At 35.4% G+C, this 18032-nt stretch overlaps 1 protein-coding gene across 4 annotated transcripts in view; it reads left to right on the top strand.

The window, feature by feature from the left end:
* LRBA (LPS responsive beige-like anchor protein) overlaps positions 1-18032 on the top strand; it is a 776641-nt gene that overhangs the window by 163431 nt on the left and 595178 nt on the right. For all 4 annotated transcript variants that reach the window (XM_061192552.1, XM_061192551.1, XM_061192553.1 and 1 more), the window contains exons 23-26: positions 12101-13162; positions 14133-14308; positions 15158-15311; positions 15719-15899. In XM_061192552.1, the coding sequence (XP_061048535.1) occupies positions 12101-13162; positions 14133-14308; positions 15158-15311; positions 15719-15899 (1573 nt within the window). The remainder of the gene's footprint in view (positions 1-12100; positions 13163-14132; positions 14309-15157; positions 15312-15718; positions 15900-18032) is intronic.

An 18032-nucleotide genomic window follows, 5' to 3' on the forward strand; every position in this document is an offset into this window, starting at 1 on the left:
ATACTTCTTACATGAATTTAATGGCTGCATATTATTAGGTATATGTATATTGCATAATATTATGGAGAAGTAAAGTTAAGAGCAAAAGCTGCAGCTTTGATGTGACGTCTGAATGCTATCAGACCACATGTAATTCGAGGAAGGAACGATTGAGTAAATGATTCAAGTTTACTTTTCATATTCTGGCGTTCTCCAAAATTTTATTTGGAAAAATTGGTGGAGGTGATATTTTAAAAATCTACTGAGTTGTATTATAGTGTATTGCATATGCACTATAGTTTAATTTTCCCTTGTTTTTGAGCAGTGATGAACCTGCTCCTGTATAACTGTCTCTTATTTTGTAGGATAAATTCCTAAAATTTGAGAAGAAGGAGTCTGCACATGTTTTTAAAAGTTTTAGTAGGTATTGCTAAGTTGCTATCTAAAAACTTGTGTGTGAATTTATATTCTAGCTTTGCAGGAGAGTACCTGTCTGGATTGTTCTTAAGAAAATAAAATTGGTCAAGATTAATCTTTGTAAAAAAGAAAAGATAAGTAAGTTAGTAGCTGTGTGATATTATTTTATGTCACTATGCTTCCTCTCTTCATGCATATAAAATGAGGGTTATACTACCTGTCTTTTTAGGGTTGCTCTGAAGATTGTCTCAATATATGCCAGATGCTTAAAATAGTATACAGTAAGCATTCTGTGTATCTCAGCTGTTGTGCAAGTATTTAAAAACATATCTGGTATTGCCCATCAAAATGAGCTTAACGTAGTATTTATTACATGTATATTTTTAGGCATGTTGTGGAATAGGGAACAATTATTGATTAGATGGACATTTTCATACTTTAAAGAAGTTGGAGGGAAGAATATTTCTTTAAGTAAATTTCTTTTAAATTAATTCTAGAATGTTTCCATGTGTTAGTATTATTTATAGAGATTAAGAGAATACTAAGTTGGTTGGAAGGCTTTTCTTTAAATTGCATCCTCACTTGGTGTTAATAAGGAAGTGTCGTTTAAAAATCATTTTATGAAAGAGTAAAGTTTGTTTTTATATTTACTAGCATTGCTTACTAAAAGGGGTGAGCTTCAGACCAAAAGTTGCAACTTTGATGTAACATCTGAATATCAGACCACTTAAAATTCTGGGAAGAAATAATTGAGTGAATTAATTTGCTTATATTCTGGATTTCTCTAAAACTCGGTTCAGAAAAATTAGTGGAGGTAATTTTTAAAAAAAATATATTGAAATTAATTTAAAATGTAGTTGAAGAGAACCAGAGTCAGACAATAGTTAAAGCAGTAAAATTAGATTTTATTCAGGAACTCTTGTAATAGGGGGAAAAAAGACCTGAGTGTAGAGATTGGCTTAATTCTGAATACAACAAGGAGAAATGGGGATTTTATAGCCACGGAGCAAGGTAGGAATGGGGGGAAGGGCTTCAGTAGATGGAAATTTAATAAGAGGAAACATGTGGGGTGGGGGAGATTCTGGTTAACCGGACTTTAACAGGACTCTTGCTGAAGACAGGCCAGGCTGATTAGATATCACCTGGGAGATGGTGGGCAGTGAGGAACTGATCAGATGTCAGTGTGAACAGATATTGAGGATGGGGGATTCTCTCTAAAGTGACCTAGGATTCTTGCTGAAACTCAGAGCTATAGGTCTGACGAGGACAGAGGGCCCAGGTGAGACGAGGATTCAGAGCAACCTTACTAAAATTTGGTTCCGGAGAGAGTGTTGGTCAATATAAACAAAAATACAATTGTATTACTTTTAAATTTGTTTTTTCCCCTTCCTTGGCAGTTTGTATATAGGTATGTCCCATTTTTTGTTTTTCATTATTTTTTTTTTTGTAGTGGGTTTATTTTAAGCTACATATAAGTGGAATAGTAGGATTTACAAGTCAAATTCATTAGAAAATAATTTTTTAATTTGTGTTAAATCACATAGTTGCCTTTTAAAAAGAATTTTTATTTATTTATTTGGCTGCGTTGGGTCTTCGTTGCGGTGCGCGGGCTTATTGCGGTGGCTTCTCTTGTTACGGAGCACGGGCTCTAGGCGCATGGGTTTCAGTAGTTGTGGCTCGCGGGCTCTAGAGTGCAGGCTCAGTAGTTGTGGCGCACGGGCTTAGTTGCTCCTCGGCATGTGGGATCTTCCCGGACCAGGGATAAAACCCATGTCCCCTACATTGGCAGGTGGATTCTTAACCACTGCGCCACCAGGGAAGTCCCACATAGTTGCCTTTTAAGCAGTGAATAAATAAAGCTTGCCCTTACCTGTATGATAAAATTTTGATCCCTTCTCATGGTTCACAAAGCCTTTAGTAGTCCGTGACCTCCTTGCCGTTGACACTGCTTACACTATTTTTATTGCTCATCACTCCTAGAAATGCTTTAATGTTACTGCTTTACCATATAACTTCAGTGTCTTAAGTGAACCATGTTCTTTCACCCTCCATTCTTACACGTACCTTCTTAAATTCCTTCTGCATGGCATCTCCCCTTGCTCTTAATCCTTTTGTTTCCTCCATGAGTAATCATTAATGAAGACCAAACTTAAATGTCAGCATCTTCTTGGTACTTCCATTTATTTCTAGGTACAATTAAGTAATTTCTGTATACTGCCAGTAGTATCTTGTATATATCTCTAAATTACACTTTGAATTACTTGAAAAAGTCTTTAAAACATTCCCAAAGGGCACACAAAAGGCATGAACAAATGGAAAAACATATTTCCTAGAATAGGAAGACTGAACATCATAAAGTTATAATAACTTAACATTTCTTTAGGTTATTTTATAAAGTTAATGAAATACCAAGAAAATACTAATTAATCATTTTTCTTTTGGTGGAGAAAAAACAGAGTAAGCTAATTATTAAGGAAATGTAAGACAAAATAAACAAGTAAAAATATCCAGGAAGACTCTGTAAAGAACAGTGAGGGGGACTAACTCTACTGAATACTAAAATACATTACCAAATGTCAATAATTAAAAAAATGTAGTATTGACACATGAAGAGATAGGCTGACCAGGGGAGTAGAAGAGAAAGTCCAGAAATATACAAAGTTCCATATAAGACTTTAGTATATTATAAAGGGAAAACTTGAAGTATTCCATAAATATTGTTGGGATAATAGAGGATTCATCTAGGGAGAAAAAAAAGTTGGAGTACGAAGAAATTTAACATATGGATCAATTAAATGGGCTGTGATGGGGGTGGAGGGAGAAACAAAAGTACTTGAAGAAAACACAGATAATTCTTCTGTAACCTTGGAGTGTGTAAGGATTTTCAAAGTATAATTTAGAATCTAGAACCATTAAAGAGAAAAAAAAGACTAATTTTTTTACTACATTAAAACATACAAAATCCTTTGTAACCAAAACCCGAACAATACCATAAGCAAAAGTCAAAAGGCAAATGACAAATTTGGGAAAACTGTTTAGGACCAGAGCAAAGATAACATTCCTAATATATAAAGTGCTCCTAGAAATAGATACGAAAAGACAAACTAATAGAAAAATGAATGAAAGACATGATCAAACAACCCATAGAAAACTAAGTAAAAAGTACTTTAGATTTATGAAAAGACACTTCGTAAGGGACTGTAAATTAAAACTATCCTGAGATAGTTCACCAAGATATATTAAGTGACAAAAGAAAGTGTGGAACAGTGTGTATAGTGGATATTAGTGAGTTAAACAAGTGGGAAAGTGAGAATTTGTATTTGTATGTATATGCACAAAAATACTCTGGAAAGATACATAAGAAATTAATAACTGATTACCTGATTGTTGGGGAATTGTACAGGTGAGGACCAATGGTGAGAGGGAGACTTTTACACTGTATACTGTTTTGTATTTAAATCATGTGAATTGTAGGACTTTCCTGGTGGCGCAGTGGTTAAGAATCCGCCTGTCAATGCAGGAGACACGGGTTTGAGCCCTGGTCTGGGAAGATCCCACATGCTGCGGAGCAACTAAGCCCGTGCGCCACAACTACTGAGCCTGCAGCTCTAGAGCCTGCAAGCCACAACTACTGAGCCTGCGTGCCACAACTAGTGGGCGTGTGCGCCTAGAGCCTGTTCTCTGCAACAGGAGAAGCCACCACAAGGAGAAGTCCGCACACTGCGTTGACGAAGAGTAGTCCCCGCTCACTGCAACTAGAGAAAGCCCACGCACAGCAACGAAGACCCAAGGCAGCCAAAAATAAAAATAAATAAATGAAAAAAAACATCATGTGAATTGTAGAGGAGAAAAACTTTTCCTTGACTGTCTTAAGGTCCCTGGCAGGACATGAAAATTAAACTAACAAAGAGAGATTATTAGGAGAAAAGCATGTGAATTTATTTAATATGTTTTACATGAAATGGGAGTCTTCATAAGGAAGTGAAGACCCAAAGAAACGGTTAAGCCTGAGCGTTCTTATACTAGGTTTGATGAAGGGTGGAAAGTCGTGGCAAAGCGTGGGAGGACAAAGGGTATGAACTAAGAGTAGTAAACTGGGGGAAAATCATCAAGGCCTGTTTATTCGGATTCCTCTCGGTGTACTTCTGTCTTTGAGATAAGGGTGCTCTTTTCCTCTGGGCTATAGGCACCTCTCACTAAGAAACTTCAGGGAGAAGGGGGAGATGAGTCCTTCTAGAACCTGGTGTTTCTATGATTTGCTTCAGGGAGGATGAAAAGGTCAGAGAGTCTTTTCTATACCTAACTGTTTCTCAAATTCCTTCATCTTAAAATAGTGTGCCAATGTGCCATATTTTGGGGTAGTGTGTTCTGAATGCAAAGTATACTACCTATTCAAAAAATGTTTTTGAGCTTATTACATGATGAGTGTATAGTGCTTATTACATATGTGACTTGTTTTCCTCACGGGATTGTTTCTTTTTGTCCTTTGTTATCAAATGTATAATGTTGTTTTCATAACTAATTCTTTTAGGCAGTTTTCTCAGGATAACCTAGGCTATATGCTTGATATCCGTCCAGTCAGGTCATATTAGGGTAGCATTTAAGTGCTTAGGTTTGACCAGAACATTTAGATTTGTAACCAGGGTACTTTGCATAAAATAGATCAGTTAATATGTATAAGCTTATAAATATTTATAATTTGATTTTAACTGTTATATCTTTTATACCATTATTGTTGTAAGCTGTTGCAACAGAGTCTCTATAAAAGATCTCCTGTTGTGTGGTGGTGATCATTTTGAGCTATGCTTATTGATATTCCATATGGGAAGATTCAGCTATTTTTATTTTTATTATTTTTTTAATATTTATTTATTTGGTTGCACTGGGTCTTAGTTGTGGCAGGTGGGCTTCTTAGTTGTGGCATGCGAACTCTTAGTTGCAGCACGCATGCGGGATCTAGTTCTCTGACCAGGGATTGAACCCGGGTCCCCTGCGTTGGGAGCGCCACTGCGCCACCAGGGAAGTCCCTCAGCTATTTTCAAAGAAAAATATATCTTATTTATCAACTGTGGAAAACTTGGTAACCTAAGAATTAGAAGTTAGCATATCATATTCAGCTGGTATTTCCAAAGGAAAATAACATACAATGAAAGAGATGTATTTGCTTCCAAAAAGAAAGCCAGTTCCTAAACATTGCTAACATTTAAAACAGTCTAAATTTTACAGGTTAAATTTTTTAATACATGGATTAATAATGTTAATCTCTTGATATATTGCATTCATCTTTTATCTCCTAATCAGTAAATTTGAATGTCAGTTAAGTTGAAAGTAATGGCTGAAGAAATGTTATAGTTATTAGCTCATGAGTATCTTTAGTAGTTTATAGAAGTACTTTCCAAACATTACAAACAGCTATAGATTAGCTATCTAATGATTGTGATCATTAATAACTAGTCTTTTAGCTGAGTAATTTAGAACAGTATCTGGTAATTAATTAGGAATTATCAGTCACAAATACCTTTAGGAGAACGGTATCAAAAAAAATAACAAGGGTGATAATTACTCAGTTGCCATTTTAGCTTTTCGACTATTGGAATAAGTTAAAAGGAGATTTAAAAATCAACTTCAAAAATGTAAAAGCATTTCTAATATTCATATTTACAAAAGAAAGAGTTGGTCTGCTTAGGAAAGACAAAGCACTATTTTGGAACAGATTTGACTGCAAATCTGTTTATCACAAAAGGAAATATATTCCTTGTGGCACATTAAGAATGTACTTTATGAAACTGTACATTGCTTTGAATTGAAATATGTATTATAGAAACCATCTTCTTGTGCTTGAAAAATTAATGTTAAATACTATCTTTTAACCTACCTATCTTTTCAAATGGCCAGTTGAAAGTTTGTCTGCTGGTTATGAATGTAGTTAGAATTGAGAAAGAAATATATTACACAGACTTATATTTCACCTTTAGAATGAATGGTCTCTTATCAAATGGTTGAAAGACTAGCTATGATGACAGTCATGGAAGTTGTAACTTAAGTGAATACTAGTAAGAGCATCATGGAAACAAATCGTTAAGAGAGAGTTTGTGATAGCAAAAATATGTATCTTCTTTTGGCCCTGCAGGGGACATGAAAATCCAAGAGGAATTCCTCAGACTGTTTATAAACCAGCAGGAAAGATCAGTTCTTTATAATTGACTATATGCTATTGCTACAGTAAGGTATTATGAAACTTTTGTTTCTATGATACCACTACGTTAGCAACCTTAATAAAAGCATTAACATAAAAGTGTGAATGAATTTTTTTAGGACTCTTATCATTTTACACATTTTTTTCTGTTAAGTTTGTATCCTATTACCTAATAATAAAAAAATATATATATAGTAGTATTTAGACATAAGTTTTGGAAATGTCCATTAAATCCCTGTTGTACATCATTTTAGGATGATGATTGACATTCATCATAAAAATACATTGGGCAGGTATAGTCATAGGATTTTGAAATTTTACTGTACTGTTTTAACATCCTGAATGAGTTTTATAGTGGCAGTAGTGTAGGTTCTAACTCTTCAGTTTCAAGTCTGTTTTATTCATTCTTTAAAACAGTGCTTTAGTATTGGAGCATACTTGGTTTTGAAATGGATTGCAATGTTTTTGCTGATAACTTTCTTTTGTGATAGTTATATTAGTTGAACTAGGGAGGTGGCAGTCCCCCTTCACATTAGGAGTATCACTTGGTCTTGTCATAGGATGAAAAGTTATCCTTACTCTACTAATTATCCAATGTCTCAGTTTATTTAGATTTATTTTTAATTTCAATCACTAGAAGTTTTATTTTTTTATTTGCGTTCTGCCGCTTCAAACTGTTGATTTTTACTTATGTGTTTTTCCAGACATTTGCAATGGTTCTGTTTCTATAACTTGGTACTTTGTGATGTTGGCTCAGAATACACTTACATTGTAAAAACATTTGTGATTCTTTACACTTAATGCCGCTGTTTCATCTTTCATTATTATTACTATTATTATTTATAAATTTATTTATTTATTTTATTTTTGGCTGCGTTGGGTCTTCGTTGCTGCGCACGGGCTTTCTCTAGTTGCAGCGAGCGGGGGCTACTCTTTGTTGTGCTGCTTGGGCTTCTCATTGTAGTGGCTTCTCTTGTTGTGGAGCCCAGGCTCTAGGGTGCGTGGGCTTCAGTAGCTGTGGCATGTGGGCTCAGTAGTTGTGGCACGTGGGCTTAGTTGCTCTGCGGCATGTGGGATCTACCCGGACCAGGGCTTGAACCCATGTCCCCTGCATTGGCAGGCGGATTCTTAACCACTGCACCACCAGGGAAGTCCTCATCTTTCATTATTTTTAAAATTTATTTATTTATTTATTTATGGCTATGTTGGGTTTTCGTTTCTGTGCGAGGGCTTTCTCTAGTTGTGGCAAGCGGGGGCCACTCTTCATCGCGGTGCGCGGGCCTCTCACTATCGCGGCCTCTCTTGTTGCGGAGCACAGGCTCCAGACGTGCAGGCTCAGTAATTGTGGCTCACGGGCCCAGTTGCTCCGCGGCACGTGGGATCTTCCCAGACCAGGGCTTGAACCCGTGTTCCCTGCATTGGCAGGCAGATTCTCAACCACTGCGCCACCAGGGAAGCTCTCATTATTTAAATGTAATTGATTCAGTCTTATTTCCACATGTCTGTGATCATCCAGAATTATTCTGAGTAGTTTTTCGGATGTTCAGAGGTTACATCTTGGAGCCAAGCACATAGGCTTAAACTCTCACTGAGACAGGAGACAGGGCACCATCATTCTTGATGTTCATGTTTGAGAGAAATGGCTCCAGTGCCCCCAGGAAAGATATCCTAGGGATGCTAAACTAGAAAGAGGCTTATTATCATTTAAAAAGATTTACATACATCTCCAGTTACCAGAGAAAGTATTTCCAACTTCAGGTTTTCTAAAGGAAATGCTAAAGAAGAGAGAGGGAGTCTTCTTTCCCTTTTTGCACCAGGGATAATTTAAAATATGAAATTTTCTAGGTTTGTATTTACCCTTGTACTATCCATTTTAGAGAGGAAAAATATGAGCAGCAGAGAATTCAAGTGACTAGTGTAGAATCACATAAGAGAAATGAAAAACGTGTTTAAGAGTTAGATGAGGAGCTCTTCCAGATAGTAGAACCAAAACACAAAGGGATGAAAAATAGAGAAATGGTAAGAAAATTAGAGGACCAATCAGTGCAATCTCAAAAAATAGAAATCCCGGAAAGGGAGAACAGGGGAAAAAGAGGGGAAGAAGGTATAAAGTATTCAAGAAAATTTCCCAGAACCAACGGATATTTGTTACTAGACTGGAAGGGCCCAGTGGGTATATTTAGCACAGTGGATCAAAATAGACCGGTGGCAAGAATCATTGTGGAATTTCAAAGCACTAGGAACAAAGAGAAGACTTTATAAAATTTCACGAAAAAGAACAAAATAAGTCATATGAAGGATCAGGAATCAGAAAGATCTCTGACTTCCCAACAGTAAGCAAAGAAATAAGAAGGCAGTGAAGAAATACCTTTCATATTCTGAAGGTAAATGTTTTCTGACCTACAGTTTTATCTGACTTTTAAGTATAAAGGTAGAATAAATTTACTTTTAGGTCTCAAAAGTTTCAAGCAGACACTGGAGGATATATTGCATCAAAAGGAGAGAATAAAACAAAGAGGAAGATATGGGATATAGGAAACAGGAGAGAAATGAAGGGGATCTCCAAGACTGTAGTGAAGGGAGGTCCCAGAATGGCAGCTATGTAGCAGACATATGACAGTCCATCTAAACTGGAATAGTTTGACTTAAGATACAGATACAGGGAGAGCTATTATTATTGAAATGCCAGATGCCTTTGTAACATCTTTTTAAAGCCTGAGGACAAATTACCCACATGAGATGGGCTCATGTTCTCATGACTACTTGTCTTCACCATGTGGTGATCAGTTCCTGTTCTCTCTAGTCCTGCTGCCTGGATCACCTGAAGATTCTCACTTCACCCCTCAAAAATGTGGTTTGCTTTGTTCTGCTTCTGAGAGTAGAATAGTGAGTTTACAATTGGAAAATACAATATAAAATAGTTTTCTTCTTGGACCTTATTTATGCTAAATACACTCTACCTGGCCCCCATTAGGCCTCATAGATTCTCTTATCCTGTATATTTCCCAGTGTTTCCTAATGACCTTGCCTATAGACTTCCCAGAAATAGCCTTATATATCCTCTTAGAGAAGCTGGAGCCGGCTCCAATACACACATTCTGTGTAGCTTGTCTTCTCCTTGGAGCCATTCTTTGTTGTGGCAATATTGGCCTTTCTTTTACAAAACTAGCTAGGTTTATGGTATACTTAGTTTCTTAGTTTTTAGGTAGTAAACTATTAAAAAACAAGTAGGAAACAGTTAATAGAAATGCCAGGATACTGATTTCCTCTTGATAGGGGTGGGGAGATTGGGAGCACAGTTGGGCATGGGCAGATAGGGGAATTGTGAGGTAGTAATAGTGTTCTGTTTCTTGATGTGGGTATAGGTACATGGGATTAAAAAATTACTCTTTAACCTGTACCTATAGATTGTATATATTCATGTTTATTGATACATTTTATAATAAAAATTTAAAAAATCCTTAATTTGAATAAAATCAAACCCAATGATTATTCAAAACTAGACTCATTCTATAAGACTGTTGTATTATACATTATATGTGTATCAGAATAAAATTCAGTCTTTAACATAGTCTATACTGCTCTATAATCATGATCTAGCCAATGGCTGCATCTTTGACTTTATCACCTACAGTTCCCTGTGTGCTGGGTTCTTATTGTTTCTCAAACATACTGAGCTTATTTTGGCTCCAGGGCCTTTGCATTTGTTCTTCCTTCCGCCTGAAATTCTTTTCGTTACATGATATTCATGTAACTTGCTCTCTCACTTTATTCTTGTCTCTGTTCAAACAACATCTCCAGAGACCTTTCCCAGTTACCCTAGTAAAATATACTCTCCCATCTAGACTGTCATCTTCAGTTATTGTCTATCTCCTTTTTGTCTTCAAATCTCTTACTATTACTTGACATTATCTTATATACTTGCATGTTTATTTTTCATCTACTCCATTAGAATATAAGCACCATGAAGGTAGGAACATTTTGTTTTTCATCACACAGTGTCTGGCATACTGTAGATGTTTAGTAAAGTTTTCTTGAATGAATAAATGAGGAATTGGTCAATTAAAATAAAGAACATAGTTCAAAGAAGATATCAGCCTTCTGGGTGTAAAAGAAATTGATATTTTGTTAATGTTATTGTGCCATTTTACTCTTTAGTGTTGAATACATGCATTTCATTTTGAAATATTCAAAAAAGTTCCCCATGTATTTAAAATTAGGAAAATGTTTATTTCCTAAACATTTTTATTTTTAGCTATACCACATTATGGCAAGAATGTACTGTATATGTAATGAGTAAAGGCTAGTTAATAGCTATGGAAGGAACTGTGCATTGTGCATTATTTATAATTTTGTTTGCCTTGTACCCACGTGGATACATATCTGTGATTCAAAAAGGCCTGTGAATCTTTGGGCATGAAAAATCATCTTTTCTTCTTTTGTTATCATCTACTACCATCCTCCTATACTAGGGCTCAATAAAAGTTTGTTGACTAAAAGGTTCAATTTACTATGTATGTTATAATAATATAGGTTACATAAACAAACAATTCTAGCATTGATAAACTGTAATTATGCTTATGCCTTCTTCATGTATTATACTTTTATTTTTTTGAGAGGTGTTCCCATTGAAATTCAGTAGCAGCAGTCACATAATGGTGGCTATAATATAATAATGCTTGATGACATAAGAAATTCATAAACCTTTTGACATTGAAAATCACAGCACTGTCTTTTATACTTTAACCGTAAAAGTTTTCCATTTATTTGGGTAAAAGTCTAATAAGCATGATATGGGGATGTTCACAGTGCTGAATACATAGTGATCTCTTACATACAGCATACAAGTGGAATGAATGGTTGTGTGGATGGATGAACTGGAACTTTCAGACCATTTGTGATCAGTTCAACTTTGAAAATTATGGTTGACCTTTGGGGAAGGGTTCTTTGGCTTAGTAGGAGAAAGTTTTAGTAGCTTAATAAATACATAGGGAGCTGCTATAATATATATAATATCTAAATGTGTGATTTGCATCATATATTAAGTGAACATAATTGATATTTTTGATCTCTGCTGAGGACAAATCATGGGGAAATGGGTTTTCGTTGCATTTGAAACAATGTATTACGTAGTGCCCAAAGCACTTCCCAGTGGTACATACTTAGATCCTGGTACAAGTTATAGAGGTCAGTAGAATAATGTACTCTTTTCCTATATTATATATCTTTAAGAATAGGCTGAATAACTATATTCTTGTTATTGTTTGATGCCATGCTACCTGTTAGCATTAAGATTAGCTATAATTTTTTGACTGTTTAGATTTTTGTGATTGACTTACCTTTTATTTATCATTTTATAAATAATTATAGGAAAACTGTCTTACTGCATTATATAAACCATATATTTGAAAAATTAAATATTTTAATTTTATGTTCTGTATGCTCTGTGCTTTCTTTCTTTCTTTTTTTTTTTTGCATGTTTTGACTGCTTGTATGTTTTTCATGTAGGTCACTTTTGAAATACATAAAGAAAACCTTGCCAGTATATTTAGGGAACACCAGGGAAAAGTTGATGAAGAAATAGGGCAGTGTTCTTCAAGTCCAATTCAAGCAGTCTCTGGCATTAGCAGGGATGTTAATGTTTCAGTAGGATCCCAGCAATCGGATACAAAGAATTCTCCTCCTCCTTCTCATATCACCAGAACTAGTGATGAAAAGTCAAGCATTGGGAAGACAAGGTCAGTAGAATCTGCATCCAATGTTGAACTGCAAACTCACAATACGTCTAATGAAGAAGGGACAACTGTGCAAGAAAATCAGGAGTTACTGGATGAAGTCCCTTTAGAAGAAACACTGATAAATGAAACAATTAATGCAGAGAGTTTAGAAGGATCTTCTGACATAATAGAAGCTGTGACTGTTTCCTCTGATTCTTTTAAAACAACTGGCAAAGATATAATGACTGTCAATGAAGTAACTGCTTCCATAAGTTCTCCTTCAGAAGAGGATGCTTCAGAGGTGCCAGAATTATTGGATAAGTCTGTAGTAGAGGAAGAAGAAGATGATGATTATGTAGAACTGAAGGTAGAAAGTATTCCTACTGAGGAAGCCAGTCTACCTACAGAGCTCCAAGATAACAGTTTGTCTCCAGCTGCTTCTGAAGCCAGTGAAAGAATGGACATGTTTAGTAATGACCACAAGTTAATATTTCAAGAGGAAGAACCTGTAAGTAAGAAACAAACTGACACTGAAACTCGAGATCCTAAAGATTCTGCAGTCTTGACTATGACAGCATCAGGGTCTTCAGCTACCTCACCAAGAACTACTGCTTCCCAAGCAACTGTTCAATCAGATGTTGGTCAGATGCTGGAGGTAGGGGAGAAAACTAACCTCTCTGGAGAAACCAAACTACATAGTGATTCTCATAGTAGTATCTTCGAGTCTCCTACTACTTCTGAGCAGAGGATTGCTAAGTTGGATGTTTCCAGTGTTGCTACAGATACTGAGAGATTGGAATTGAAGGCCACTACAAACATGGAAGCATCTCAGTGTCATCAGCCTGTGCTTGAGGTGATTATATTTATTATCTTCTTGAAGTGTATTTGCATTGAGTTGAAATAGAACAAGTGTATAGACTTAGATTTTATTTTATTTTATTTTGGAATTGGTTTATAACCTATTTGCAATTACATAAATGCAGTGAATGTGAAGATCATTATCTTTAGCACAGGGTATGGCTTTCAGTATGAGTTTGTTAAATGGCAGCTTTTATTATTATTTTCAACACAGTATCATCAAAAGTTACTACTTTCAAGTTTCAGTGTTAGTGTATTTTTAGCTTATAAAGCAAACATTGGAAATACTTTTACCCTTTATTTGATGACCCAGTCATAGTTAGGACATTAGTTTTTCAGCAGAATCTAGGACTACCTTCCTGCAAAACCACCTGCCAGTGTATAATTTTATGTACAAAGTATATGGTTTAACATTGTTCCATGAGGTCTCTTTACTTTTGTAAGAGACAGGAGCCTTTGTGCCATCCAGAGACACAGCTTTCTTCCTTACCAGTGTCTCAGAGAGATTCCTGACACCACTGTGGTTGCATGTTGTCATTTCCCACTTTATTCAACTCTTATTGCTCCTCCTCCTTTTTTTGTTGGTTTGGTCTTCATTCTGTTGTCTTTATTTTTGTTTTTTCTTAATTCTAGCCAATGTATAAACCAGCTATGGCTTTTCTTTTATGTCAGTATTCAAAACCAAAAGCTTCTTGACTCCTTTATAAAATGTTGCATTAGCTGGTGATAATACTAACATGGTTCCTGACCAGTTACTGCTGCGTTGTGCTGATTTCGCATTTTTTATATCTTTGCTTTAAATGTATTAATGTTATTACTCATTGATAATTTTTCTCTGATTTAGTCCCTTAGTATCTTAAAATGTGAGTATTTGTTAGATGAATTACATAGAAGCTATTAAGTTATTAATGTTTACCTTTAGAAGTTGAACTTATTTTATTATGCTTTTTAACTTTCTCTATTAGATGTCAAGGCAACAGGAGCAGCCAGGGCAAGGAACAGCACCAGATGCAGTTAACGGACAAAGGAGGGATTCCAGGTCTATGTTCCGTATTCCAGAGTTCAAATGGTCTCAAGTGCATCAGCGTTTGCTCACTGATCTATTATTTTCAATAGAAACAGACATACAGATGTGGAGAAGGTTTGTCCATATGTTTATTATAGAAGATGTATATAAATTTTAGGGTTTGTTTTCAAAGAAATTTATATAGTTGACATTTTGCAATTAATTTCAGTCATTTGCTTAAAAAGGATATAAATTATTTCTGTGGTAGGGTTTTATTGAATTAATGTTTATTCTCATATAAATGAGGTACCATATTTAGAGTATAAAAACTTGAAAATTTTTCTTTTAAAAAATTTGCTGCATACTTTACAGCATATAATATAGCATATAATTTGCCTGAATGTAGGTCTACCGAGTGGGTTTATTTCTAGAAGTAGTAAAAAAAAGAAAATTGGGGTTTATGTAAAACGTCTAATTTTCCAATGTATTTTTAGTATAAAGAGTCTGTGTATTTCAGATTATCCTCCATTGTATGATTTATGATTTTAAAAGTGCCTAATGTGTGTATTGTTATTTGATACTACTCTTATTCTGTTTAAAAACATTTCATGGCATTGTCTAAGAAAATGTTATTAGAAAATTCATTTTTAATAGCACATTTAGCACCATTTACCTCTTAATTTTTGTCACTTCTTAATTTTGTTCCTAGTTAAGGATAATTTAGTTCAACTTTTATATTAAGTGTTAAGATGAATAGTGTTTATATTTCAGCACTGAAAAAGGGCATGTATAGTAACTACTGATATGGAATGGTCTACATCTTCTAAGGAAGTATACACCCTCCAAAATGCCTGCTGCATCATTATCTTTCCTCAGCTTTCAAGATGAAGCAAAAGCACCTTCTTATCCTCCCTCCCCTCAAGTAGGCAAACTGTGATTTCCTTTCTTTAGCTTTATCAGTAAACATCATTTATCTTTGGACAGCCATTCAACAAAGACAGTTATGGACTTCGTGAATAGCAATGATAATGTCATCTTTGTACACAACACAATTCATCTCATCTCTCAAGTGATGGACAATATGGTCATGGCTTGCGGGGGTATACTGCCATTGCTTTCAGCTGCTACATCGGCTACAGTAAGGACTTAACTACTATATAAAGTTGGTGTGAAAACATGACTTATGCATTCTTATTGATTAAAACTTGAATGTGGTTGTTACTGTACATTATAGGTTCTGTAATTCAAAAGCAACAGAATCCTTTTATAATTACTTGAAACGACCTTAGAATCTGTTCCAGGAATGAAGGGACTAAAAAGAATGTTTAATTATTAGGGACGAATGAGTTAGTGAAGAATATGACTGACAGTGTTTCACCTGTATGTATGCTTTTTTTTTAGATGAAATGATAAGGAAATCCCTCTGTTGAAGTAGATTTGTGAAAGCCTGGCTTTTTGTAAAATTTAGAAATCTGGGGAATGTATCTCATAAAACTGGATTTTTATCAGAATATAAATGTAAATGTCAAACTTTATTCCTTACAGCATGAGCTGGAGAATATTGAACCTACTCAAGGCCTTTCAATAGAAGCCTCTGTGACATTTTTGCAGAGACTAATCAGCCTTGTGGATGTTCTTATATTTGCAAGTTCTCTTGGCTTTACTGAAATTGAAGCTGAAAAAAATATGTCATCTGGAGGAATTCTGCGGCAGTGTCTCCGACTGGGTGAGCTGTTAAAGCCCATTACTTAGGAACTTACTTAAAAAATTTTCAGTGATCCAGACATATTAAATTGAACATTTTCTTTTTCCTGTTGGTGGGAAAAAGTGTGCTAGGCAATTTGTCTTATGCTACTTTTCAACCTCCAAAGAGTGAAGGACTGTGTATGTACTGTCTATAGTAGTACTTGTGAAGGTAATAGATAGAGGAGGAGGACGTGTTTTGAAAATTCTGCATTGATTCTGGTCAGCGTTACTTCTTCTCCACCCACCCCCCCCCCCCAATCTCTTTTTGCTTTAAAGTAGTGCTTCTCAAATTTTAAGATGATTCATACACATGGATCACCAAAGGATCTTGTTGAAATGCTGATTAGATTGTATAGGTCTGGGTTGAGACCTAAAATTGCCTTTCTAGCAAGTCCCAGGTAATGTTGATGCTGCTTCTCTTACAAACACACTTGAGTAGCTAGGTTCTAAACTAGCATCATTCAAGTATAGCCTTTATCCAAATAAGCTGTGATAATTTGTTAAAGCAGTTAGTAAGATTATTAAATCTCTGTTCTTCTCCTGGAAGCAGTTCTTCCTTAGGTGAAAGTTAAAGTAAATCAAACGAAGTTTTAGTGATATCTGAACTTCCTTAGGTGAAGAAGAAAATTTTTTCTCTATGCAGAAGGTGTCCTGTATCTAGTCGTAAATACTGAGACTTTGTTAATGATTTGCTTATTAAATGGAGAGAAGTAGGTGGAGATACGGGGACCAAAAAATGGAAGCAAAATCTTTAGGAACCATGGCCATATGAAGACAAATTAGAAATAAGGCACCTATGAAAATATAATACCAACAGTGGAAAATCTAATTAGTTAATGAAGTATTTCCCCATATTTAGCAAGAATATCCGTTACATAAACAGATGTACTTAGATTTTTTTTGGTACAGTAATTATTTTTACTCAAAATGCTATTCAAAGTACTTTTTTTTTTTTTTAAATAATGTGAGTTTTTTTTTTTTTTTAGATTATTATTTATTTATTTATTTATTTTTGGCTGTGTTGGGTCTTCGTTTCTGTGCGAGGGCTTTCTCCAGTTGTGGCAAGTGGGGGCCACTCTTCATCGCGGTGCGCGGGCCTCTCACTATCGTGGCCTCTCTTGTTGCGGAGCACAGGCTCCAGACGCGCAGGCTCAGTAGTTGTGGCTCACGGGCCTAGTTGCTCCGCGGCATGTGGGATCTTCCCAGACCAGGGCTCGAACCCGTGTCCCCTGCATCGGCAGGCAGATTCTCAACCACTGCGCCACCAGGGAAGCCCTATTCAAAGTACTTTTAAACTTAGGATGCTCTAAAGAACTTGGTATACTATTTTTAGGGAGTTTTAAAAAAATTTTAATTGAGAGAGATTGAAATGGTAAGCACAACAAAACAAAAGCTATCATTTATTGACTACTGTCATATGTCATTGCTGATTTTAACGAGTCACCAATCATTTTCTTCCAGCCATTCATTCATTTGTATTTTCTTCCTTTTATTCATGAGGAAAATTGAGATCAAAGAAATTAGGAAATTTGCCAAAAATTTAAAAGCTATAAATTGGTAGAGCTGGAATTTGAATATAGTTTAACTAATGTTCCTACTCTTTCTGTTATAGGATACACCCTTAAACTTTATATCAGTAATATAATTAAAATATTTAGAACCCATTGCTTTTGTATATGCCATTTTAAAAACCTTTCCACTTTCCTAAAAAGAGTGCACTTTTGGAATTGAAAGTACAAGACTACACTAACAGTGCTTCACTATACTCAAGAAGTATTAGATTCAGAAGCTAGGGGAATACTGTATCTCCCTCATTTTCATAACTGTAGAAGAAAATAAAGAAATAATTCAGTGTACTCCAGCACCACATGTTCTCCTTGTTCAGGATCACTTAATAGAATATGGTAAGCTTGGTAAACAGTCCAAATGTTTTTGTTTTTTAAAAATAATTAATTAATTAATTTTTTTATGGCTGCGTTGGGTGTTTGTTGCTGCGTGTGGGCTTTTCTCTAGTTGTGGCGAGTGGGGGCTACTCTTTGATGCAGTGCGCGGGCTTCTCATGGTGATGGCTTCTCTTGTTGCAGGCTCTAGGCTTCAGTTGTTGTGGCACGCA

This window comes from Eubalaena glacialis, chromosome 5, assembly GCF_028564815.1.
Source record: "Eubalaena glacialis isolate mEubGla1 chromosome 5, mEubGla1.1.hap2.+ XY, whole genome shotgun sequence".
NCBI classification, from domain to species: domain Eukaryota; kingdom Metazoa; phylum Chordata; class Mammalia; order Artiodactyla; family Balaenidae; genus Eubalaena; species Eubalaena glacialis.